Raw genomic sequence first — 25773 nt, 5'->3', positions numbered from 1 at the left:
ACACCTCCACCTTTGCCAATCATACAACCTTTGTTTCCTCCCAACCCACGTCTTTTCTTTACTTAAATATGATCTGCCCCCTGGACCCAAGGGAAATAAAAATGGGCTAACTCTTCTTTGCAAGGCTTTTAGAAAAGACAGCTTTAGGATGGGATGGCATCTCACAGAATGTCATCCTAATTTCTCTGACCACTGGCTTGAAAATTTCAATCAGGAAATTCCAGCTAATGAATCTATCAATAACCAGACCTTAGCTGAAGTCCTCTGTGCTCCACCTGTTTTCATTTTTATCTGCAGTGGATGGCATTTTCATGGGCATATGAATGTTTAGTTAGCTGGTGAATTGGAGACCAGTGCTTATTGGGACATTTAACCATCCCTGGTAAAATGCATAATAAACCAGAAGCCTCTCGTTGGTCCACCCATTGAGCCTCCATGGCTGCCCTAAATGGGAACTTTCAAGAGGCATAAATGAATCTGTAGGGAAAGCTTTTCTTCCTTGGGTTAGAGTAAATACTAATGAGCATATGATCAGAAATCTCTCCCTAATATTAGGAGAGCTACCCAATTCCACACCAAAGCAGTAACAGCCTAACAATGATCACTTGACTCATTGGCTAAGATCATTTTGGACAATTGCATAGCCCTTGACTAATTGCTGAACAAGAGGCATTTGTGCAATAGCAAACACCACCTGTTGCACTTGGATAAGTGCCTCTGGAGAGATAGAAACTCAATTACACAAGATCAGGGAACAAGTACACTGGTTACAACAAATTTCACCTGATCTCCCTGGTCCTTTGATTTGTTCATTTGGCTACCTTCAGATTTGGGTCATGGTTTAGAACCATTATACAAATTGGATTTGTCATGTTACTTTTAATTCTGTTTTGCATGATTATTTTTAAACTTGGCGCTTGTCAAATCTCTACAGAAGTGATGCATCAGAAGGGGGAATGAAGCATGAGAGACTATGGACTCTGAGAAACAAACTGAGGGCTACAGAGGGGAGGAGGTTGGGGGAATGGGATAGGCTGGTTGGTGATGGGTAGTAAGGAGGGCACGTACTGCATGGTGCACTGGGTGTTATACGCAACTAATGAATCATCGAACTTTACATCAAAACCCAGGGATGTACTGTACAGTGACTAACATAATATAATAAAAAAAAAAGAAGAAGAAGTGATGCACCAAATAGAATAATGCTAGCTCAACACTTTGAGCTGATTTCCAAAGCTTACTATCTAGACATGATACCACCTTAAGGGTGGAAAATACCTGAGAGCTCCTTCTTCTACTTTATTTGTTGTGCAAATGTGGTTCCTGTGATTTCCATCACCATGAGGTCTCCCTGCAACCTGGGACAGGAATAACCAGGAAAGGTCCTTTCTGCCACTGAGTGACACAGACAAAAATGTTTAATTAATAAATAACCAACCAAATGCTTGAGTAGCAGTGCTTTCAAGGAAAGATCTTGATCAAAAGAGGGAAATGTGAAAATGAATAAAGGAAACCTAATTCAAAATGGAAAAGGGAATCAAGGAAGGGAGGGTTCTCACTCAGGTACCACTCTTGGCAGCTTACCTTAATACGTCAGCAGGAAGAAGCTTACTTTACATACCCCAGCAAGAAGGAAGATATTCCTCTTGCTTGGCAACAGCTCAGCCAATGAGACACTGCCACAACCTCAAATTCTTGCTCTCCTTAATGAACTTTTATTCAAAATAACCCCTCCCAACCTCTTCCTTTCTTCTTCAAAATTGTTTTCTTCTTTCTTCTTCACACTTGCCTATGGTTCATCATAGTTTCAACTCCTCTGCTATTCCTGAATAAACTCAATTTTGCTGGCTATACTGCTTACCTTTTTCTTTTAATGAGTGACAATAGTCCTGAATGGGAAGTTAATTTTGTAAATATGTCAATTATCCTCCCAATTAATCTATTAATTGAATACATTTCTGTTGTAAATCTTAAAAAAATTTGCAATGTTTGACAAATTAATCCTTAAAAAACATTTTTAGCATGGAACATTTCAAGTGTATTCAAGACTAGAATAATAGCTTAATGTAACCATCACCACCTTCAATAATTACCAACACATGGTCAATCTTGGACAGTCAACTTTTAAGCTCATTTAGAGAGTGATTAAGTAGTCATGAAAAGTTTTGAAAAGACAAAGGAGGACAAACTTTCTCTTACTTTTACCTGATAGAGCTATTGTAGAGGCCTTATATGGACTCATGTTTTTGAGGAAATTTAGAACATGATAAAGGTACAGTTTCAAATCAGTGTGGAAAGATGACTTAAAAAATAATAAATATTGTTTGGTCAGTTGACTACCCAATTGGGAAAAATGGAAGTTAATTAATTTACAACACATCAAAAATAAATTTCAGATAGATCAAGGCCCTAAATATAAAAATTAAGCCTATAAGAAGATTAGAAAAATTTATAAGGAATAGATTTTAAATCTTGGTGTAAGGGTGTTCCCAAATCATATGAAAATAATAGATTTGACTGCATGAAAATTTTGAACTTTTGCAGAGTGAAACAAACTTAAAAGACAATTGACAGAATGAGAGAAATATATGCCACACAGACCAAGTAATGGACAAAGACATGTTTAGATGAAATAGGTGGAGCGTTTAGAAATATAAAGTTTGCTGTCACCCACATATACGGAACATGACTTCCCATGTCAAGTCCCAAAAATAGGTTAGATGATGGAATTTGGGTGGTTGTTTTCTTCCGTATGTTTTCCTGGAATTTTCCATTTCTTACAATGATCACGTGTTACATTTGTAATTTAAAATTAAAGAAATCTTAACTAAAATTTCTGGTCTGCCTTACATTGTTTCCTGTTTGGAGTATTAACGTATTGCCAGCTTTGTTTTAGGTTTATGACAGGGAGGCGCCGGGGTTTTTGCTTCCTTTGTGTCACCATGATACCTATCACAGAAATGAATCCTTACAGATATTGAAAAAGAAATGCTCAGGGATTGGCTTAAGCGATGTTGGTGTAGAAGATTTGGGTGCCAACACATGAGCACCTTAACACTTCCTCATTACACATTTCTCCCTAACCTCTATCTCAGTTCCACCCGCGTAAGTCACTCCATCAGGCCAGTACAAATGACACGCAAGAATTCATTCCAGGTGCGCGTGTCAGCGTGACTCCCGCGTCTCCAGGTCTGAAGCTCTCCTGGGAACTCCCCCTCCCCGCCCCGTCGCATGTTGTGTTGTCATCACGTGGCCGGAGCGCACCCTGACGTCAGGGGCGGGGGAGGGACTGCGCAGGCGCAGAAAAGGGGGCGGGGGACTCGGCTTGTTGTGTTACTGCCCGAGAACCAGAGACGGTCTTGCTGCGGCCACAGCTCTTGCAGCCACCCGACAATGTCGTCTCATTTAGTAGAGCAGCCGCCGCCCCCGCACAACAACAACAACAACTGCGAGGAAGGTGAACAGCCTTTGCCCCCGCCAGCCGGCCTCAATAGTGAGTGCTGGGCCGGTGGGCTCGGTGAAGAAGATGGGGGGAGGAGGAGCTGCTCCGGCCGCCGCCGCCAGCTCCGCGCGGGGGGGCGGGAGGAGAAGGCAGCCCATTGGCCAAGGCTGAGGATGTCCGGGTAACTGACAGTTCCCATCACCTGTCAGGAGGAGTTGCTCCTGTCTTCCTCTAGCCCTGTCTCCCTCCCCTCCCTGGGGTCTTGGTTGGGGGCTGCTTGAGTTCGCAGTTGAGGAGGGCAGGTGGGTGGAAGGAGAAGGGGGGCGAGCCGATCCCACCTGTGGTGGGCCTCTGATCGGAGCCAATCGGGTCGCGGGGGGGGGCGGGCCTTGGGGCGCGGGGAGCGGGGTGGGCGGAGCGGGCGGCGGAGGGGACGTGGGCAGGGATGGGGACGTGCAGCGGGGACGCTGGGGGATGGACGCGGGTGGCGGGCCGAGGGGAGGGGGCGGCCGGGGGACGCGCGGGAGGTCAGGTGTGCAGCGGGGCTCCGGCCTGGCCTCGCTGACCCCACCTCTCTGGGTCGGCCTTCCCTTAGGGCTCAGAATGTGAGCCCTCCAGTTCCCTTCCTTTGTTACCACAGGCTGGTCAGGAAAATCATTTGGCAATTTAGTGGTTACTTGTTTCACGTTGGGGGTGGGGGGTAAGGAGGCTATGCTACTTTTTTTATTGTTTGTTTTTTGAGAGTTGGCCCAAGTGAGTTTTTTGGTTTTGTTTTTCAAACGATGGAGTTGTGTGGCCTGAAAACCTTTTGTGAACAGCCTCTTGAACCATCTAGGATTGTATAAATCATAGAATCTGGGGGCAATAAGTGTGCAGAAGCGGGATTAAAATCACACTGATAGAGGCGCTTGGAAGTTAATGTGCAGTATTTGAGTTACGACCAGCTACAGTTGCTTATCATAACATTCTGGTGCTCAGACATCTTGTCCTAAGGTTTTTTCCAGTTGTCTTGAAAGCTCGGTCTTCTTGGAAAGGTTCTTGCCTAACCTTTCTGTAATTGATCTCATGAAAGAGGCAGTTGGGACAGTTAGCATATGGCCAGATGAAATCGTTTAAAAATCATTTGGATGCTTAAATGACATTCCGAGGCATTGCAATCTTTCATAAGAGGGAGGTGTTCCAACATAGCCTAAAAATTATTTTAGGGAAAAGAGTTCCTGTCCCCTCGCTACAAGATGGGAATAGAATTTGAGTATTTGAAGATATTTTCATTGCTTATTGCTGCTGTTCCATCTTTTGATGGATAAATTTCTTAAATGTTGAGTTTTTGAAACTCAAGTGTCTTATGTTCTGGAATTTAAGTATATGTTATTTCCCACAGAAAGGATTAATTTATGTATCTTTAAACGTTATTTGCTTCATATATTAATGTGTACTTAAAACACTACTTACCCGTTTTTAGCATACTCTTTTGGAAGCATGGAATTTTAGAATGGGAAGAGACTTTAGAGGTAACTGTCTCTGTTATTTACTGGTAAAGAGAGCAAGAGTAAAGTGTGTTGTCCAAGTTCACAGCAGGCTAGGACCTAGAGCTGAGATTTCAAATGATCTAGTGTTCCTTTCAGGACATGTTAGTAGCCCAGAATCCCTTGGTGATGTGTGTTTCCTATTCTCTCAGTATGTTTTTCTACCTAAAGTACAGAGGTGACCTGCCTATCTAGCTCTTTTTAGGGTACTGTTTCTTAATTGTACTCACCGTTTTCCTGCAATACTTACAAGTTAGCTGTTTGGTTAGTATGCATACATGATTTCACAGGAAAAAAGGAATTTTAGTTTCCTTTGACCATTTAACAAAAACAACAACAAATGGGGTTGAGCTGTCTGATTGTTTATCTCGGTGTTAGATAGACCTATGAGGTATTTGATGTTTTTGGCCAATCAGTTGCTGCTACGTTTGTATTAGCTCTTAACAGAAGTGGAAGAACACTCAGTCTGTGTGTGATATCAAAATGTTGGCTTTGGGAAATCTGCTAGATAGAATATTTTATTTTGAATAGGGTGAGCTTTGAAAAGTTACTGAAAAGCTTTTAGCTAGTGCCGTATTAATTTCTCCCCTTTTGCCTTTTATTCTGTTTGTGTTTTCAGTTCATTATACAACAGTGGTTTAAACAAAACAAGAATCCTTACTGATTCCTTCAAGTGATTTTTGGGTACTAGGCAAAACAACTTACTCAGACATCTAATACTACCCAAATTGCTGATAAGTTGAAGTTCGTTGTTGGGTAAAATTGCACAACTATGAAACACAGGAGATGAACTCATTGTACAGATTATCTGTGGTTTGGGATTTTTCTTCCGCTCAGGGGTCAAGACAGAGTTTTAACAGCAAATTACTGAAATAATTTGGAATAATGAAACCTTTCCCTCTCTCTCTCTCTCCCTTTTTTTTTTTTTTTTTTTTTAACCATTGTAGGGGAACTGTTCATTTTCCTTACAAATCAGTGGATAAATGTCTAAACTACTGGCAAAGTAAAAATGACGTTTTTCCAGTTTCCAGTCGGTTTTATTCTTAAGAAAACTAACAAGTTATTTAATATTTGTATAGGACATTTATGCTGTATAATTCGGTAGGTAATGTAAGGAAAATCAAGGTAGTAGTAAAATTCTTGTTAGTATTTAAAGTAGGAAGTACAGCCTTTTTTTTTTTTTTTTTCCTTTTTTCTTTTTTAAACATTTTCAACCATGATATACTTGCTTCCCTAGTATGGTGAGAAGGCTTTTAAGGCTATAGCATGTGAAACTTCACTACTTCATGATACCGTTTTGAATACATAAGTAGCTGGTGTGTGAGTACCCACTTGTGCAAAATGACCAACTTTTTTTTTTTTTTTTTTAGAAGAATTTCGGTTACTGTTCTTGGTCTGGATTACAGCATCAAGTACTTGAAATAAAATAAAGGCTTTGAGGAAAGAACATAAGATGTAATGAAATGTGTTACCCCTGGTTAGGATAAGAGTTATACATGGGACCTTGGAAAGTTGTGGAAAAAGATGAGAACTACTCTTCTTCCTTCTCTCCCTTCCTCTACGCCTCAGCTCTCCCACTCCCCTTCTTGCAAAAGGATTGAAGTAGTGATTATAAATCTATAAAGAGTATATACAGCATACAGTCATGAATGTAATCACAATTACAGACCAACCTTCACGATGTACCATATTACAAAATGTAGAAGTGTGAATCTCTTAGCAATTCTGAATCGTTTAGCAATTCTCAAAGACTTAAACTAGAAAATGTCTCATGTATTGTGTATATGTAGAGTCTGGCATAAGAGAACACTTTTCAGTTTATAAGTAGTCTTTTAATATAACAGAGAGCCTGCAGTTTTTAATTTTAAAGCTTGATTATTAGGAAGAGAATTCACTCAGATTTTTTTCTACTTTGTATTGCTTGGACAGCACAATCCTCATATCTTGTCTTGTTTACTTTCCAAGTAGAAGGGGACTTTGTGAGAATTGGTAGAGTTAGAACATAAGAAATTCTGAGACTGTGAATCAGGAATGAACTAGGTAATGAAAAGCATGTGTAGTCCATCTATTGAGAAAGACAAGTTTATTTTTTTCCCATCTTAGTCAAAAGATGAAGCTTTTAATATCTGTGTGTATAACTTTTTCTGCAATACTGTTTATTTCCATAGATGGTCTATGGGATCTATGATTTAAGGGAAATCTACCTTTTTAGGTGTCTTAATGCACATTGTCAAATTATCATCTATTGAAGACCTGATTGTAATAGCAATATTAGAGACAATTGGGGTAGTGGTTAGCCTTGACATTTGGATAATGGTTAAAGTATGGTATATCCTTATGATGAGATTCAAAAGCAGTTGTTTAAAAAGAATGAAGTAAGGCAATATACATTGACATTGAAAGAACATCCAGAAGTTGTTAGGTAAGAAACGCTTCTTACAGGGGTGCCTGGATCGCTCAGTTGGTTAGGCATGTGTGTTCAGCTCTGGTCATGATCTCAGGGTCCTGGGATCGAGCCCTGCATCAGGCCGTTTGCACAGTGGGGAGTTTGCTTCTCCCTCTGCCCTTCCCCCTGCTTGTGCTCCCACACTCTGTCTCTCAAATAAATAGATAAAGTCTTAAAAAAAAAATGCTTCTTACAGAAAAATACGTGTAGTACAATTAAATTTTTTTTGTAAAAGCAAGAAACAGAACTGTATTTAATTGAAAAAACTCTGGAAGTTGACATACAGACCTTTTAAAATTGGTCTTTGTTGGGACGCCTGGGTGGCTCAGTTGGTTAAGCACCTGCCCTGGGCTTGGGTCTGGTCCCGGGGTCCTGGGATCGAGCCCCGCATCAGGCTGGGCGCCTACTTCTCCCTTTCCCTTTGCCTGCCACTCCCCCTTGCTTGTGTGTGCGCACACACACACTCTCTCTCTCTCTCAAATAAATAAATAAATAAAATCTTTAAAAAAGTGGTCTTTGGGAATAGGAATGGGAGATTGGGAGGAAATGTATTTTTACTTTATGTTTATTTTCAAAAAACACATTTTTAGGGGCACCTGGGTGGCTCAGATGGTTGGAAATTTGCCTTCGGCTGGGTTCATGGTCCCAGGGCCCTGGGATCAGGTCCTGCATCAGGCTCCTGGTGCAGCGGGGAGTCTGCTTATCCCTCTCCCTCTGCCTTTCCCCCTGCTCATGCTCTCTCTCTCTCTGTCTCAAATGAATAAATAAAATCTTTAAAAAAAAACAAACACATTTTTGCAGTAAGAAATTTTTTTGAAAGGTACAGAGTATAGTTATAAAAGTGGCTAATACATAGCACTTACCATGTACTAGCGACCTTCATTATTTTGTTCCATGCTTTATTCATTTCAGCCTGCTGACAACCCTATGAGGTGGATATAATTATTCTCCCCAATTTACAGTTGAGAAAACTGTTACGGGGTTAAGTAACCTGTCTAGGGTGTAACAGCTGTAAGTGGTAGAGCGGGAGTCTGCCTTCAGTCTGTGCTCTTAACCACCATATTAATAATATGCCAGATAAATATTGTCTGCCTTAAGTAGAAGTGACTTCAGTTATGCTGGGTGTGATGCCAGTCACAAGAGATCAGTTTTACTAAGGCTTTCCAGGTATGTCTTCTCAAGTTCCTAGGTTATGATTGCTCATATATTTTTAATGTAGAAAATAGAATTTAGATATTGGTTTGGAGGTCCTTCAAAAAAGTAAGGTCTGGAAAAGCTGATACTGTTACAGCCAGTTTTCTCTGATCAGCTACTTGAAGTGAACATTAACTATTTTAGGGAAGACTGGCTTCTACAGAGACCCATCAGGAACTCCTGGTTCCTTGTTCTTCTACCAGAGCAGCTCAGGTCTTTTGTTTATTTTATTTTATCCTTGGGGTTCTATACAAGAAGAACTAATTCTGTTGGTTTAAAATAAGTTTGACAGGGGCACCTGGGTGGCCCAGTCCTTAAGTGTCTGCCTTCGGCTCAGGGCATGATCCCAGCCTGCTTCTCCCTCTCCCACTCCCCCTGCTGGTGTTTCCTCTCTTGCTGTGTCTCTCTCTGTCAAATAAATAAAATCTTTTTAAAAAAGGGGGGGTGCCTGGGTGGCTCAGTCATTAAGCGTCTGCCTTCAGCTCTTTAAAAAAAATTAAAAAATAAAAAAAAATAAAATAAGCTTGACAATCCTAGAAAACAGTACAAGTAGAAAAAAATTTATCATATACCTCTTTCTTTTTTGTTTCTTTCCTGTTAAAATACTTTGCAGAACTCTAAATTTAGGGATTTTGGCGCATTTCTTATATACTCCAGAGGCACTCAAAGTATTTAGTTAAATTATCTTTAGTGTTAAATCTGCTTTAGCTTTGCTAGTTGAATTTGTTAATCAGTTTTGAGTTCTGTCTAGTCTGTGTCCATTTTTGTGTACAGAATGAGGTCACAGAGATGTCCTACAACTGTGTTGTTTGGCAGTACAGTCCCAAAGATTTGGTGGTGGTAATGGGATTCTGACACCCACTGGGACTGCCTTAGAGGGAAAGGAAAGAAGGGGTGACTTCGTTTTTATTTAGCAAACACTGTTCTAAGTACTTAACAAATATAAGGTCTTCTTACTAGTAGATAGCTGACTATCTCCTACCTACTGGGTACTTTACCTATGTCCTGTGTTTAATCCTCAGGGCAGCTCTGGGAGGTAGGATTCTGTATTTTTATATCTCTGTTTTACAAATGAGAATACTGAAGCTCAGAAAGACAGGCAGAGAGTAGGTGGTGGAGTCAGATTTCCAGCCAGGCCTGCCTGTGAGCTTTTCCTTCATATAAGGATGATTTTGAGTTCACTTTGGATCTAGAATAGTCCTCACCTCACTGAAAGTGCATTTTAGGGTTTGAGCCACTTTCAGTGGTTTTTCTGATTTACTGATGGAAGATTGTTCAGCCACAGAACTCTAAGGCTTCTGCTGAGAGTTTGGAGGAATGGTCCTGTCAACCTGCTTGGTTATATTTTCTAAAGCAAAATCTGTTGTACAGAATGGAAATTATGAAGAAAATTCACCAGTGTTTCTTTTTGTTGTGAAATTGGTCTATTGGCTACTGTTACCAGTTCTTACTAAAATGAAAGCACCTTAATGTGTTCGGCAAACTCATTGAGCCAATAAATAAATATTTTCAAGAGCTATCCAGATTACCAGGGCCACGTCCCCTTTTCTGTGGCTCCACCCTCTTTGACTGTTGACCTGAGAAAAACCTCAGTGTCTCCTGTACAGATGTGTAGTTTCTCCCCCAAAACCAACAAGGCTTAGTGAAACCCTAGGAAATAGGAAGTCGTGGGAGAGAAGAAAGGACAAGTCCACAAGGTATGGTTAGTGCATGGGGGAGAGGATGGAAAGAGGTGAGGTGTAAAGGAAAGGAAGGAACTAATTTGTGGGGTAGAGAGAAAGCTTTTTTCAGAATTTTTTTAGTATTATCTCCGGATTTAATTAAGAGCTAGATGCATTAATTTTATGCTGCACATTTGTACACAAATTGAAAATTTTATGATTGGATTAAAGTTCTGTAGGAGCTTCTAATTGTGCTATTTAGATGACTTTTATGAAGTTTCTGAGCCATAGGTTTATTTCATCTGTGGGGACGATACAACTAAATAGCTGAAGTGGACTATGGGAAAAATGTATATATACATTATATTAAACATATATAATTAAAATATTAAAGATAAGTAGTAATAAAGTAGCCATTTATTTTTTGAAAAGCAATCTCAAAGTTTTCAGTGAAGTGCTTATCATATATAAACTAAGCTTTAACTAGAGAGAAAAATTGGCTGAAAGACCCATTTTCTAAGATACTAGTTGTAGAGTTCCAGCTTCTTCTAAATTGGTTGATTGTGTGACCTACTTCAAGAACAGGAACTATATATATATTTTAGACTTCTGTTTCTCCTTATTTATTTTCTTCTGAATACTCTTGCATTTGCTTTGAGGCGAGACCGAATTCTTATCAGAATTCACCACATTCGCATCTATGTGCACATGACAGAGTTTGGTTCTGCTGTGGTTAACTTAAGCTATCTGACTTGTCCAACAGGTTCCTGGGTGGAGCTACCCATGAACAGCAGCAATGGCAATGATAATGGCAATGGGAAAAATGGGGGGCTAGAACATGTACCTTCCTCATCCTCTATCCACAATGGAGACATGGAGAAGATTCTTTTGGATGCACAACACGAATCAGGACAGAGTAGTTCAAGAGCCAGTTCTCACTGTGACAGGTAAGTGAGACCCATACAGATGGGTTACAAGGTTAATTTACCATTAGAAAAAATAAATCTGCTTTCATTTTCATTTTACAAAATATGACTCCTGATTTACTGCAGCATGTGTATTTAAATCAGATAGCTAATTGACAAATATTTGAGTGCCTGGTGTTTATCCCTAGATTAAATGACTTTCCTTGTTCAGATTGTATCATGTTTTGATGTTTATCGTTTAAAAGTCAGTGGCATAAATGTTTACTTGTAGTATTAAACTTTCTTCCGTTTTCCTTTGTGTCCTGTTTCACAGATCGCATTCTGCCAGTTATGGATCTGTCTCCCCTTCTAGACTGTGAGGCTCCAAAAGTCAGGGGTCATGTTTCATCTCTTTTGTACCCTTGATAGTCATGGTGCTGGTGCGTAGTAGACACTCAGTAAACGTGTGGGTCCTGGAAACCGCAGGTTGATTCAAGTTATAGCGGCATTTGCATGGTTGGAAACACCAACCAAGGTCTGCAGATATTTGGAAGGCCATTCTGTTTCTTCAGAGGAACTTTTATTTCAGACCTCATTTTTCTACATTTGCCTTGGGGAAAGTAATTCCACTGATGAAGGGCTACTTCTGGTGAAAGAGTAAGGATATAGCGATATGTATGAGTAAGATGAAACTGAGTTGTTCGTTTATTTTGCAGTGTAAGCTTTGTTTTTTTCCAGAGGGATGGGTGGTATACCTGACACTTCTTAGACTGGTGGCAGCCATACTATGAGCATTATGGGATACTGGATGATCCTCTGGTTAATCAAGAGTTAACTGACATTAGTCTATAGAAAATGCAGATGCACAAGGCAGAGACTGAGGAAACACTTAAAAATGTATACTGAAAAGAAAAGTGATTATCTCTAAGAGATGAAATTATGGATATTTTTCTTCTGAATATTTTTGTACTTTGTAAAAATTGTATATATAGCATATTTTATTTGTCAAGAAAAGTTTAAAAGGAGAAATAGGAGTTCAGTCATGTTTGAAGTTCCTGCATGTCTTATAATCCACTGATGTTACCAAGGTAGCAGAGGATTGGTTTGCTGGCTCTGGCACACCGTGCGCCCCCGCCACCCCGTCTCATCTCTGCCTTTGTCCCTGTGCTTCTTAGGAGCCTGGGATGGCTCTTGTTATAAGCAGAAGCAGAGCAGATGGCTCTTTGCTGAGCAGCTTGCCATTGATTCCAGTTGCAACAGCGCTCGTCTGTCTTTCAGAATGAAGTTTATAGTATATTGCATTTATATTACGGGACTCATAATGGGTTTCTGAAGTTTTCTGCTTGTTCTGGGCCTGTTTATAAGACTTTTACTATGCGTTCAAGTCCATGACCCTTGATCATTGGTATCAGTGTGTCTCTTCAACTGTTGTTCACTTGCTGTTGTCATTGAGCAGAGAAAAAGTCACCTGCTTGCTTTTCTGGTCATCTTATTTCATTTGTGGTTGTAGTTACACTTGTGATGGAATACGAATTTACCTTTCTGTGATCACGTTTAAGTTAGGTTTCTAAACATGTGAAGCAAGGCGTGGCACGTGCTTCTGAACACTTCCTATCCCTCAGCTTCTGTATCTTTAGGCTCTGGGGTTCCTAGTCATCTTCAGAGAAGGCCTCCGACTCTAGCTCAGTAATACTGTCCTGTGCTAACACACCTTAACATTTCAAAATGTCTTCAGAATTCATGTCGTTTGAATTGCCACGCATCTCTATATTTGAAGTCATTGAGGAGTGTTTTTTGTAGGTGGAAACATTTTAGGATTGTTGGATATTCGTTCCGAACCTAATTTGTATATACAGTGACCCTTGAACAACATGGGTCTGAACTGTACAGCCATGTGGATTTTTCCCCATAAATCCAGTATAGCACTGTAAGTGTAGTTTCTCTTCCTTACGAGTTTAACAGTTTTTTCTCTAGCCTACTGTATTATGAGAATACACTACATAAGACCTATAACACACAAGATATGTGTAAATTGACTGTGTTATCCATAAGGGTTCTTGTCAAAAGTAGGTTATTAGTAATTAAGTTTGGGGGAGTCAGAAGTTATACACAGATTTTTAACTGCAGGGTGGGTTTAGCACCCTGCATTGTTCATGGGTCAACTATATTTTCACTTTAAAAATTATTCCAGAGATACATTTTTGTCACTGTAGTGGTTATTAGAAGATAACCCCTATGTGTTTTGTATTGCGTTTTACCCTGTTGCAGGAGTTCTCAACCTACACACTAGATTCACCCAGGGAGCTTTTAAAAATACCAGTGTACAGGCCAGATCCCTAGAGGTTCATATTCTGTCGTCAGGAATGGGGTAGAGACATGAGGATATTTTAAAAGCTCCCCAGCTAATTCTGATATGAGCCAGGGTTGAAGCTCTAATGCATTCCAAATTGTTAGAATTAGTAAACCGTTTACCAGTGAAATGTTTAGTATTTTTCTAAGTGAGATTGGTGCAGTGATAAGAGTGTGGAAGTAGAGCAGAGGTTCTGTAGGGTTCCTGGCTATGTCATTCTGCTGCCTTGACCTGCTCCTGTCTATGTGAGACTGGCTCTTAATTTGATCTCTGGCTGTGAATGCAAGGGTGTTATATGAGCATAATGACAGTAAACTGAGGACAACAGGAGTGCCTCCTTCCACCTGGTTCTTGTGCTCGAGCCTAAGATTTCTTTTTTTTTTTTTTTAAAGATTTTATTTATTTATGCGACAGAGAGACAGCCAGCGAGAGAGGGAACACAGCAGGGGAGAGGGAGAGGAAGAAGCAGGCTCCCAGCCGAGGAGCCCGATGTGGGACTCGATCCCGGAACGCCGGGATCACGCCCTGAGCCGAAGGCAGACGCTTAACGACTGCGCTACCCAGGCGCCCCATCGAGCCTAAGATTTCTAGTTCAAAAAAAAAATTTCTAAATATGCTAACATATTTGTGTGATGCAGAACCAGCTTTTCTCTTTTGCTGTCCCCATTTAAGGCTCTTTTATGTCAATTAGAATAGTCTGAGGCTCCGAGGCCGAATCAGTCTGACACATTTCAGGTGATCTTATTTATTTTTGAGTCTGTCTCACTGTCATCTCTGTATGTTAATAACATTGTACGTGCGCTCTTGGTAGTTTTAACAGATAACATCTACTCCTTTGAACAGGTTAAGCCTGGAGCGTTTTCATCCCTCCTTCGGTTTAGATTTGGCGGGGTGGAGTGTGTAGTGTAAAGTCTAGTGACCTGCTGTGGTTACACAAGGAATCATTGATAAGATTAAGAATAGAACTTACTGTGTTGTTTTCATCTGTCATATCAAGTATAGTTCATGATCATGTGTTTTTGTCTAAAAGTTTATCTGTAAATTTTTGTTTCTGGGAATATATCTTGTACTTTCATTGAAGGTTCTATATTCATATATAAACCTATATAATTCACTCTGAAATAATCTCAAAGCAAATATTTCTGAAGTAAGTAGAATGGTGGTTCTGGTCTCCGTACTCCTTGACATTCCTAAAAATTGCTAGGATCCCCAGAGGTCTTTTGTTGATGTGGGTTATATATTTTGATATTTAACTATATTAGAAATTAAAACAGATTTAAAAATATGTATTCATTCAACAATAATAAACCCATTGCATTTCAGGATGAGTATACTTTTTAAATGAAAAATAACTTTTTCATAACCCAAAAACAATTTAGTAAGGACTGGTGGCATTGTTTTACAATTTTGCAAATTTCTTTATTATCTGGCTTAATAGAAAACAGCTGGATTCTCATTTGCTTTTGCATTCGGGCTGTTGTGATAAAACACATCACGTAGCCTTTGGAAAATTTAACGATACATGGAATAAGAATGAGAGAATAAGAATAAGAAAGGCAAATAAATCATAATAGTATCATGAAAACAATTTTAACCTTGAAGACCCTTTGAAACAGTGTTGGGGGAGGTGTTCGAGAAGACGTGACCGCAGGTTGACCCAGGAGCTGGACTTGGGCAATCGGAGGCTTCCCATTCCCTCCCCTGTCCTTGGAATGTGCGTTCTGCTTGCCTTCCTGGCTCCCAGAAGCCTCCTCAAGAATACAGCTTTGAGACAGAAATGTGGTGTTGAGACTGAGTGGTATACGTGACTAAACCCAGTTAAGGCCTCTGCATAAACTTTTAAGAGTTGGCAGGTAGGTGCGATCTGCTCACCTTACTGTCACTCCAAGACAAGCCTGTCTGTAAATTCCCTTGCTGTTTAAAGCTGCCGCCTCTCACCCTGAAGTGGTCTGCCTCTTTCCCTCTCCTTGCCCTCCTGTGTGGGGGCCGGTTTCAGGTTACACCTGGGAAGCTCCTCGGGAGGCTGGAAACCAACTAGACTCTGAAAACTGCTTTCACACTTTGAAAATCACTGGTGATGAATTATATAATGATGAAAGAACTCTGAGAAAAAGAACGCCAATTTGAAGGTTTCTGAATTTGAAGGTTTCTGAATTTGAAGGTTTCTGAATTTGAAGGTTTCTGAATTTGAAGATCTTTGTACCTTTATTGGAAAAAGAATAAAAATGGGAAAATTTATCCTTGCAAAGGAATTCATCACCAGCACAAAATTCCAGAACACTTGGGAATAAGAGTGCTCAATTTCATTTGTTCTTTGGGTTCAAGATAATACTTTTTGATTTCCTGCTTTTTCAAAGCCATACCACTGTAACTTCTAATTTCCAGTGGAGGTCAATTACTTGACAAAATGAGTATTAAAACTAACAGCTAAATAAATTCTTTCTCTTCTAGCCCTTCCCCACAAGAAGATGGACAGATTATGTTTGATGTGGAGATGCACACCAGCAGGGACCATAGCTCTCAGGTATGTGTGTGTGTGTGTGTGTGTGCGCTCGTTTTTCTGATGTACAGTAAATAATTAGGAATGCGAACCTCTAAATGTTTTGCTAAAATATATTAAGGAATAAGAATAGACTTTAAAAAGTAGTTTGAAGCTGTTTTAAATTCTTCAGTTTCTGATTTTGGAATTTACTTAGGATGATACGGCCCTCGTTGTACCAGCCTTTGCAACTGAGAATTTGGGGTCCTCTCACCCTAAAAGAATTGGAAAATTCTTGTGTAATGTATCATTCCAGTATTCTGGGCTAGTTTCTTGAATTTGTAAATAGAAAGCTGAGATGGATGTTTTATTTAAGGTCACAAAATAATAAATGACAAGGAAAGTTGTAGAACCGGGCGTGAAAACTTTTTCTGCATCCGGACTTTCAGACAAATTTCAACAGCTAGAGATAAAATTCATCTAAATTTTGCAGGGTTCCTTAAATTAAAGAAGGTAAATGTAGTTCATTAGCAGTTGACATTGTCAGTAAAATAGATGGCTATAGTATTGAAAGCGTACAACAGTTAATATTCTGAAATTTACAATAAGTAAGTAATTGTTACTAACGATTTAAAATGCTCATAGCTGGCCCTTGACTATAGTATTGATGTGTGGACTCGCCTAGAAGTGCCAGAGTGCAAATTTGTGAGGACCAGAACCATTGTCTTTTTCTACGGTGTTCATGGGCTGGCAGAGTATTTGTGGAAGGAATGTTTAAGTGCAGTCAGACAGAAACTTTGCTTTGTGGGGTTCTCCCTGTATAATGTCCTATTCCCCTTTTGCACTAGAAATTCTGTGCATAATATGTTGGGTCCACCCAGAATTCTTTCTCTTTCAGAAGGCTGCACAGTTTTTCCCTGCTTTTTCCATACTCTGTGCTGTTCTCTGAAACCTAGAAAATCTACAGATTGAATATGAATTTATTTTATGATGAGCTTTATATTATAGAGAAGGCTCTCGTGTACGGAGATGTTCTGACTGCAGTTGTTGAACTGCTGGCTAATGTATGTTGGTTTTGCCATGTGCATAAGCTATAACTAATGAAGAAGAAAATATATAATTTCCATGGCAAAAGTGTACTAAGGAATCCCAAGGAAGAGAAATGAAATTAATTCTTTGTTGTCTTTCCTGAGGAAGATGTCCTCAATTCACATTGTCTTTTCTGCGGATAATTTGAAGATCTAGATTAGCATTTTACAGAATGTGCTTTGAGGAACATTTGCTCAATGGGAAGCTCTACAACGTAGTTCTGAAGTCAAGTTAAGTGGAAATAATATAGTCCCTGGGCTCCCTTCCCCTCCCCCTGCAGTAGTCACAGCACATAGTATAGCACATTAAAGGCTCTGACAATTCTTGCAGTAGAAGAATCTGTTTAAACCAAGTGTTTCCCAAGCTTATTTGATCTTAGACCTCCCTACCCCTTCACACATACTTTTGCCCCATAATAATCTACCTAACAACCAAATGAAACACTCTGATAAGTGCTGTCTTGATTCATGGAGTGGCAGTATACAATTAGCCTTAACTGATGATTAAATTTAAGTGGAATTGTAGAGCTGACTATGTCCATCCTAGAATTCCAGAGGAATTTGTGAAATTCAGGAGAGAAAATGTAACATTTTTGGCTTCTGTGTCAGATTATGGTAGTATTGCTAGTATGGTCCTGATTCAGAAACCAGTACCTAAACAAACATTAGTTATTGTCAGCATTGTTGGGTAAGCCATATTAACAATCAGAGCAATCCATTTAAACATGGTTACATCTTCGGAAAAGCAGTTTTAAGTCCCTTAAGAAAAATATGTTTTTTAGAGTAAGACTTTTAATAAAAATCAGTAGGTATGATTTATTTAAACTTTCAAAATCCTTTTACATTGCTTTTTTAAAATTGAAGAAATGATCATTTAAAAATTAATAGTTTTAGGTTTTGGGAGGGTGGATTTTTTTCATGAATGAGAAGCGAGCTTAGGGTTAGCAAACAGAAGTATTTACCACAGGACCGTTATGGGGCTTGCTCTTATCGAACATTTTTATGCGTGTCTGTATGAGGAATATAGAACGTTTTAAGCCTTTTCTAGGAGGAGGAAGGAAAGACACTAATATATATTAGATATGTTCTAGGTGCTAAATTTATTTTTAAAAAAGGTTTTTCCCACTTTCAATGTTCTCAGTCTAGTGAAAGAGATGATATTAGCCCCGAGAACAAATGGGAGAAGTGGGGCTTTGTCTTCATTAAATTACTATTCTGAGATCACAGAGCCAGTGGGTGAGAGAGCCAGGATGGAAACCAGGGCTCTTGGAGCCTGCAGCCCTGTGCCTTCTACTCAAATAAGTCCACTCACGGGGTTGATCTCAGGGGGTCCACAAGGTCATGAGAATGAACGAAGATGTGCCCAGTGATTGTGGTATGAAGAAGCCTAAGGTGTAATGCATTTAGGAAAAGGATCATTCAGACTACACTTTTATGACCGTAGCCCTCAAGAGTCTCCGTTTTATGGCAGCAAATAGACTGTGGAGGCCTCTTGAAGTCATTTTTGCAGTGTGTTTCTGGGACTGAAGAGGCCAGCACAGTGTTGGGTATCAGTGATACAGACTGAAAATGTCCTCCCTTTCCCCTCGTGTAAAACTGGGGTTTATGGACCCCGTTCTGTGCGGTTTAATACCCGCACGTAGAGACTTAGAGAACTTGGCATGGACCACGTAAGTGCTTTGAAGGTAAAGGACGTGCACATGAGAACAGGCTAAAATAATCAGAATCTTTTTAAATGTAGGTGTAGAGAAGGTTAAAAGCATGAATCTTATTTCATTAGATTAAGTGCATTTTTACCATATTAAGTGCATTTTTCCAAGGATTGGAAGGTAATTTAAAACCTGAAACTGGCAAATTTAAGATTAATAACGGGAAGCACACAGCAGTAGTAAATGAGGATAGCGTAGGATTCTTGGTTCTTGAGGTGAGCATCCTAAACTGATTGGGGGAATCTGTTTGTTTTTGCTAGTATTCCAAAGATAACTTTGCTTCGCTCAACTGAGAGAAAATGACATCATCGTAAAGTAAATTAGGCCCTGAAATCTTATTACATTAACATTCTCTTGGAAAGTAGGAAATATTAACTTGTTCACAGATTTAAACCTCCGCCTGTGAGCAGTTTCAAGGAGAGCCATGTGAGACCAGGCTGGAAACTCTAAGCAGGAGTGACTGCAGTGTGTTGAATACAGTCAGCTCTTGTGTGTACACAAACTGATCTATAAGTAAATCGTAACAACTTAATGTTTTTGATTTAGGCTGTTTTCAGATTTATTCCACAAAGAGCCAGCTCATGATTCTGAGTAATCTCAGTACCCAATGGAAAAAGCTTGATCCTAAAGGCTACAGTGTGTCATTCAGTGGAATTTGCCAAGTCCAGCAGAACTAAATAAGAATGATACTACCAGGGTAGCAAAATGTACAGGGATTTCACTTTCGATTTGATGGTCTCTAGAGATAGGATAGCCCCTTTCACTCTTTGAATTATACCTTCCTGGGGCACCTAGTTCATAGAGAACTAGCCCTGTCAAAAAGAATCACATGAATATATCAAGCTCTGCATTTCAGAGCTATCTATCGAAAAGAATGAAAGCTTTGGTCAAAGAGAGAATCCTATTCAAACAAAGTAACAAATCAAAACAGTTCTTAGCTTTGAGACCCTTGGCTTTGAGGTCCTAGCATCTCATTCCTTAAAGCTGAGTGAATATTGCTGTTCATTTTTAGGACTGCCTCATTCCTGTGGGTTCTCATGAAAGAGAAGCTGTTGGGAATTTTGCTTGTTCTCGGCCTGAAACTGTAGGTTATCATTAGCAAGAAAAAGGACTTCTTTTTCATTTGTCTGATGCGAAAAATGTCAAATTCTAAGTCAGTATAAAATAAATGATTCCAAAAAACTTTTGGCTTAAGTAGTTTTGAATAAACCTTGGGAAGTGTTTAGATAGTGATTTGTCTAAAAAAAATAGAATCTCCTTCCAGGAAGTAAAAACCTAATGCTAAGGAGTTGGGGACTCGAGAAACAGTTTACCCAGTTTAAATACTGGCCCTGTCTCTTATTACTTATGGAACCTCAGGCACTTACTAAATTTATGTCTTCATTTCCTCGTCTGTAAAATGGAGTATTAATAATTCCTGTTCTATGGGGTTGTTGCCAGGTAAAAATTACTAATGCGTGTAACGTGCTTAGAATGATGCTTGTCTCTTGATAAATGATTAATAAATACTATTATTATTTATTTCCTCATCGCATCTCCTACTCGTTTTCTGTTCACTTTATATTGGTTAGCATATACTTTTGGAGATTTTTTTTATTTTTAATAATGAAAAATTTTAAGTGTGAACAGAAGTAAAGAGAATGTTGCTGTGGGCCTCTGTATAGAATCACCCAGATGCAACAGTTATTAATACTCTCCACATTTTAGTGAGCATTACAGCCTGAAGTGCACTTTTTTCAGGTTCACATCCTATGCTTAGATAGAACCACAGTGAGACCCACTCAGGTTCTTTTTAAGATATTAAATGCCCTGATCTCAGATCGTTGGGTCAGTGTTTTTAGAAAACTGGCTTGTTTCTTAATAAAAATTGCTGATGCACAACCATAGAGTTTTCATGTATTTTCTGTCTAGATTTATCTTTCGTCGTAGGAACAATTGGGCTTCCTTTTTTCTTTTTTAAAGTTGTAATTCTTCTTCACAGTCAGAAGAAGAAGTTGCAGAAGGAGAGAAAGAAGTTGATGCTTTGAAGAAAAGCGTCGACTGGGTGTCCGACTGGTCCAGTAGACCTGAAAACATTCCACCTAAGTAAGTCCCTGCACATGTCTTTTCAGGGGACATGGCGGATGCCACTCCCACTCCTGGGCAGTTCTCAGCAAGTACATTTCTGACCCCTGCCTCTGCCTTTCGTCCCCCAGGGAGTTTCACTTCAGACACCCCAAACGCTCCGTCTCTTTAAGCATGAGGAAAAGTGGGGCCATGAAGAAAGGGGGTATTTTCTCCGCAGAATTCCTTAAGGTGTTCATTCCGTCTCTCTTCCTCTCTCATGTTTTGGCTTTGGGCCTAGGGTAAGTACTGGTGGACTCCTAATGGGTTTTCCCTTCATTCCTTTTTTGTATTTCCAGACATAAGAAATAGGCATGCAATGGTTTGTATTTGTTTTGCTTTTAATGTTTCAGTGCAAATAGGGAGAGCATAAAAGAATTATTGAAGCTGATATACTATTGGTAAGCATTTTTAGTAGTGGGGTTTTATTTTTCTTATTTGAAAATAAGTTGTTCATGTTAATCCTCTCCATGGTCATCTTTAAGGGGGCTCTTCTGTGCTTGATTTTTCCTTTTGCATTTTGTTCTTGTTTATAAATTACTCAAGATTAGCTAAGTTTTATTTTTATTTTTTATTTAAGTTCAATTTAGTTAACATACAGTGTTTATTAGTTTCAGGGATAGAATTTAGGGATTCATCAAGATCAGCTAAGTTTTAAAGTAAACTAACCTCTAAGTGTATGAATTTGGGGTTGTTTTGAACATTTTTTTTCCCCAGGTGGGAAAATACACCATTTTATTGAGTAGTTCTTGAGTGAAACTTGGTAGGTTGGTTCAGGATCCTGTTTTTTCTTTTTGTAGCATTTTCATTTATTCTTCTAAAGTTGACCCCACATTTACCTATAACTGATGAATTTTTCAGGAATGTCTTTTAAATTCTTTTTTTTTTTTTTTTTGGTCTTGATGGAACAGTTGAGGAAATCTGTTTTTGAAAGACTATAAGAGTTAAACACTAGTCGTTATTTTTTTAAAGACATATCTGTTATTCTCTTTAAGCATGTGCAAAGAGTCATTTTCTCTATATAATATGCAAAAGCTATGTGATCCCTTACCTCCCCTGTAAGGAGCTCGGCATATGGGAGAGGGTTACTTATCATCATAAACATGGAAACATACAGATGACTTTCCCATAGACTCCTTTTGTCTTCCTGGGTGCTTGATCTGTTTTTGTGATGGCAAAGGCCATGATCACAAAGCAGAAAAGATGAAGGGGTTCGTGGAGTAAGGGAGTGTGTGAGTGTTGAACGGGGTTGGTGTGAGGGCAGGCAGGGGGAGGAGTTTAAATTCCCCTCCAGTATTGACTGCACGGTAGTTCATTTGCCCTCAAGGTTTTTATACCTTCTGATTGCTTTCCCCTTCTTAGTCTTCAGATTGTCTCACTTGCTGGTATGAGTGTAACTGGTTGTTATAGATGAGTGTAGCAAAAAAGGATTTGAGAAAGTTGGTTTTATTACACTGGGGGGTGGGACTGGCTTCCTATTTTCCTTAACTTCCCTTCTGCTTATGTTATTTAATGGTAAAATACTTACTTGGCACAGGAAAGTAATATTAGGCCTTAATCCTGAAGAGTTAAATGATTAGTTACGAGCCCACTGTGAAGCACTGGCAGCTTTGTAATTTGGCGTGTTACTGTATTTTGTATGTGAACGATCAGTAGGACCTTCTGCCCACTTTATGGAAACATGTCAAAGGAAGCTGGCTATGCTTTGTTCTTTGGAGGGATCTGTTCTCTCTGGTTTTACTTTGTCTGATCACTGCCCCTGTGCTGTCCAGTCCTGCCTAATGAGTAAACATAATTACAGAAAACCAGTTTGGCTGGCTGGTGACTAGTTTTAAGTAAGTCAGCAGTGATTTTAGGGTGTCGGGGGACTGTGCGCATACACCTTTAGAGTCTTTTACAGCATGGAGTTGTTAGGTACAGTTCGGCCTGTGGGCAGCTGGTTGGTATGCAGCCGTTGACACCGATGAGACACGATGTACTCTGTTTCCTTTCAGCATCTATATTGGAAAGCGACTGAGCACACCTTCCGCCAGCACCTACTGAAGGAAAGAACAGCCCCGGAAAAGCGTGTGACCTGTGAAGTGGTGTATTGTCACAGTAGTTTATTTGAACTTGAGACCATTGTAAGCATGACCCAACCTACCGCCCTATTTTTACATATCCAAGTTCCAGTAACACTCAAATCCAGTATTTTATTCAAACTCTGTTGAGGCATTTTACTAACCTCATTCCCTTTTTGGCCTGTAAGACACTTTAGAATTTCCTAACAGAGTTTACTGTTATTTAGAAATTTGCAAGGGCTTCTTTTTCCGCAAATGCCACCAGCAGATTATAATTTTGTCAACAACGCTATCGTCTCCTTTTAGTGCCACCAGACTTAGACCTGTATCATTCATGGTATAAATTTTACTCTTGCAAGATAATTACCATCTCTCTCTTCAAATGAGATCAGGTTAGCAAATGATAGAACAGCTTTGTTTTGTTTTGTTTTGTTTTGTTTTTTCAAGACAAAGCAAGCTTCCCTAAGCTTGAATTTATAGTTATTAAAAAAGAAAACAAACAAAAAAAGTAAGACACAAGAAAAAAATATCCTGGGCAATAAAAAATTATTTTAAACAAGCTTTGGAGCCACGTTTTGTCTAAACAGCCTCCTAATGGCGCCTTTTAATTTATAGGAGGCCGGCTACGTAAGTGACGGGTATGAAGTAGACTAAGAACTAAACTACATCAGCAGATTTTAATACCAGTATGTCGTAGTGCTGTCTTTTCTATGGTGTGGAATCTTTCTTTCTCCTAAGGAACGTCTCAGGCCGAGAAATATATGAAATTGCTTTGGGGATTTGTGTGTGTTCGGTGTATTTTTACGTTTATTAGCTTTAGCTGCGTGTGAATTTTTCATGACTTTAAGTTTTGTTTTTGTTTTTTGTTTTTTTAATTTTTTTCTAAGAAGGGGCTTTGGAATAAGTTCCAATTTGTGGTATAAATACAGGCTTCTTGTTTTAGGAAGCACCACTTATACTCTGAAGCCTTTAAACTCTGAAGATAATTGTTTCAGAGTGATTCCAAGCACTCGTGCAACTTTGAAAACCAGACTTGGGTTGTGGGAACAGTTGACAAAGTTCTGAAAAGAGCCCATTTGTTTTCTTTGGATCTCTCCCTTTTTTAATGTTTACCTGCACAAGCTTCCCACAGTGGTGCCTGAGACTGTGCAGGCACCGGTCATGTTCTCCCGGGGCCATCTCTTCAGTCATGCTCGACTCCTGCAGTTCCAGAGCACTCGGCAGCTTCCTTCAGTGATAGACTGTTTCTGTTTAGTTTGTTCGTTTCTAAAATGTGAAGCTTTAGGACCAAACTGTTAGAAAGCAGCGGGATTACCAGTTATTCCAAGTAGATTTATTGGATTTCGGAACACCTAGCATGACTCTGAAGGGGATACTATTATATGTTTTATATATAAATAATTACTGTTTATGATATAGACATTACTATTGACTATTTAGAGAACCATTGTTAATTTTAAAACTGGCCATCTATTCATTAAATAAAGTGCTTCAGGTTTGCCTTGGATAAGAACGCTGGCAACCGGATTTGCCAGTTTGCAGAAACTAACTCTCTTGTCTTTCACATCAAGTTTTGAAAATGGACGTGTTATAGTGAAAAACCTACAGATTAAGCAAAAAAAGTTAATTTCTGATTGTCTTTTTTCAAGAATATAGCTGGTTATCTCTAAGAAAGACGATATATCCAAAATAGTTTTCTGAATCATTTTATGTTTTCTTTCTAGCACTTGATACCTAAATAATTTTGGATTATCTTTTTATTATACCTTGTTTCTCTCTTACTCTCATAACTGGTGACACTTGATTTGCCTTCTGTAACCTATTTATTTCAAGTGTTCATATTTGGATTTCTTTGGAAAGAAAGTGAATCTGACGGCCCGCTGATTTTGAAAAGCCTGAGTAAAATTGGAAAGGCTAATAAAGTTGAAAGAACTAAACCGTTGAACTGCTACAATATGCAACTCGTATTACAGTTGGTATCCTGGGAGGGAAAAGTAAAATCCAACCTTAAAATAAGAGCCACTTTTTTACAGGTAACACATTGCCCTCTTTTGAAACTCAGTAGCAATTCTATCAGTAGTGTGGTTGAACTTGGGTATATTTATGATTTTTTTTCAACATTGGAAATAAATTTAATTCTGCCCGTTTTCTTAAAATATCTGTGAAATATTGGACTATTACTTAAAACATGAATACATGGTCACAGTAAAACTTCTCCTAAGATGAAATCATGCAGTATTTATTGATAGCCCTAACATATAGAATACTTGCTTATGCTCCTACCCAGATCTGTGTTGAACAGAAACAGATTGCATGATCGGAAAGGAGACTTGGACAATTAACAGTTGACATTTTAAGATTAATGTTTAAAAAGCTTTATACCTGTTTACAATTTGGGGACGAAAAGGCAGGTTTCATTTTTCTTGATTGATGAAAACTGGCTAAAAATACTTGTAAATAGAATCATGAGCATAACTGCACAAACTTGCACATTGAAAAGTGCAACAAGTTACTTTGCAGTAAAAATATTTACTATTCTAAAAAGTGAAAATTGAAGACTTAGCCAGTCGGATGAATTTTTAAGTGAACCAGTTGTTGAAATTATTGGAATTAACTGAGCCAAAGTGATTATGCGTTCTTCATCTATTTAGTTAGCACTTTGTATCATTATATACAGTTTACAAGACATGTATAACTTGTAGCTATAAACATTTTGTGCCATTAAAGCTCTCACAAAACCTCCTCTGTCAGCATATCATTTTATGTCATGTGTGTTGTGTGGGAGTTTAGAGATGAGGCCTCACTTATCT

General features: G+C 39.0%; 1 protein-coding gene across 4 annotated transcripts; it reads left to right on the top strand.

Moving 5' to 3' along the window:
• The first annotated feature begins 3261 nt into the window (after positions 1-3261).
• Positions 3262-25701, top strand: BNIP3L (BCL2 interacting protein 3 like). 4 transcript variants are annotated; one of them, XM_026518964.4, is made up of 6 exons: positions 3262-3493; positions 11033-11216; positions 15976-16048; positions 20782-20885; positions 20996-21145; positions 22898-25701. In XM_026518964.4, the coding sequence occupies exons 1-6, from the start codon at positions 3394-3396 to the stop codon at positions 22944-22946; spliced, it is 660 nt and encodes a 219-aa protein (XP_026374749.1). In that variant the 5' UTR covers positions 3262-3393; the 3' UTR covers positions 22947-25701. The 4 variants fall into 4 exon arrangements, with proteins under 4 accessions (XP_026374749.1, XP_026374750.1, XP_044247086.1 ...); XM_026518965.4 differs by having other exon boundaries at positions 3297-3457; XM_044391151.3 differs by lacking the exon at positions 3262-3493 and adding an exon at positions 3704-3744.
• Positions 25702-25773: the final 72 nt, after the last annotated feature.

This window comes from Ursus arctos, unplaced genomic scaffold (genome assembly GCF_023065955.2).
Source record: "Ursus arctos isolate Adak ecotype North America unplaced genomic scaffold, UrsArc2.0 scaffold_11, whole genome shotgun sequence".
In the NCBI taxonomy this organism is placed as follows: domain Eukaryota; kingdom Metazoa; phylum Chordata; class Mammalia; order Carnivora; family Ursidae; genus Ursus; species Ursus arctos.
Note: the sequence above shows the minus strand (reverse complement) of the source record. Positions and strands in the feature narration are given on the sequence as shown.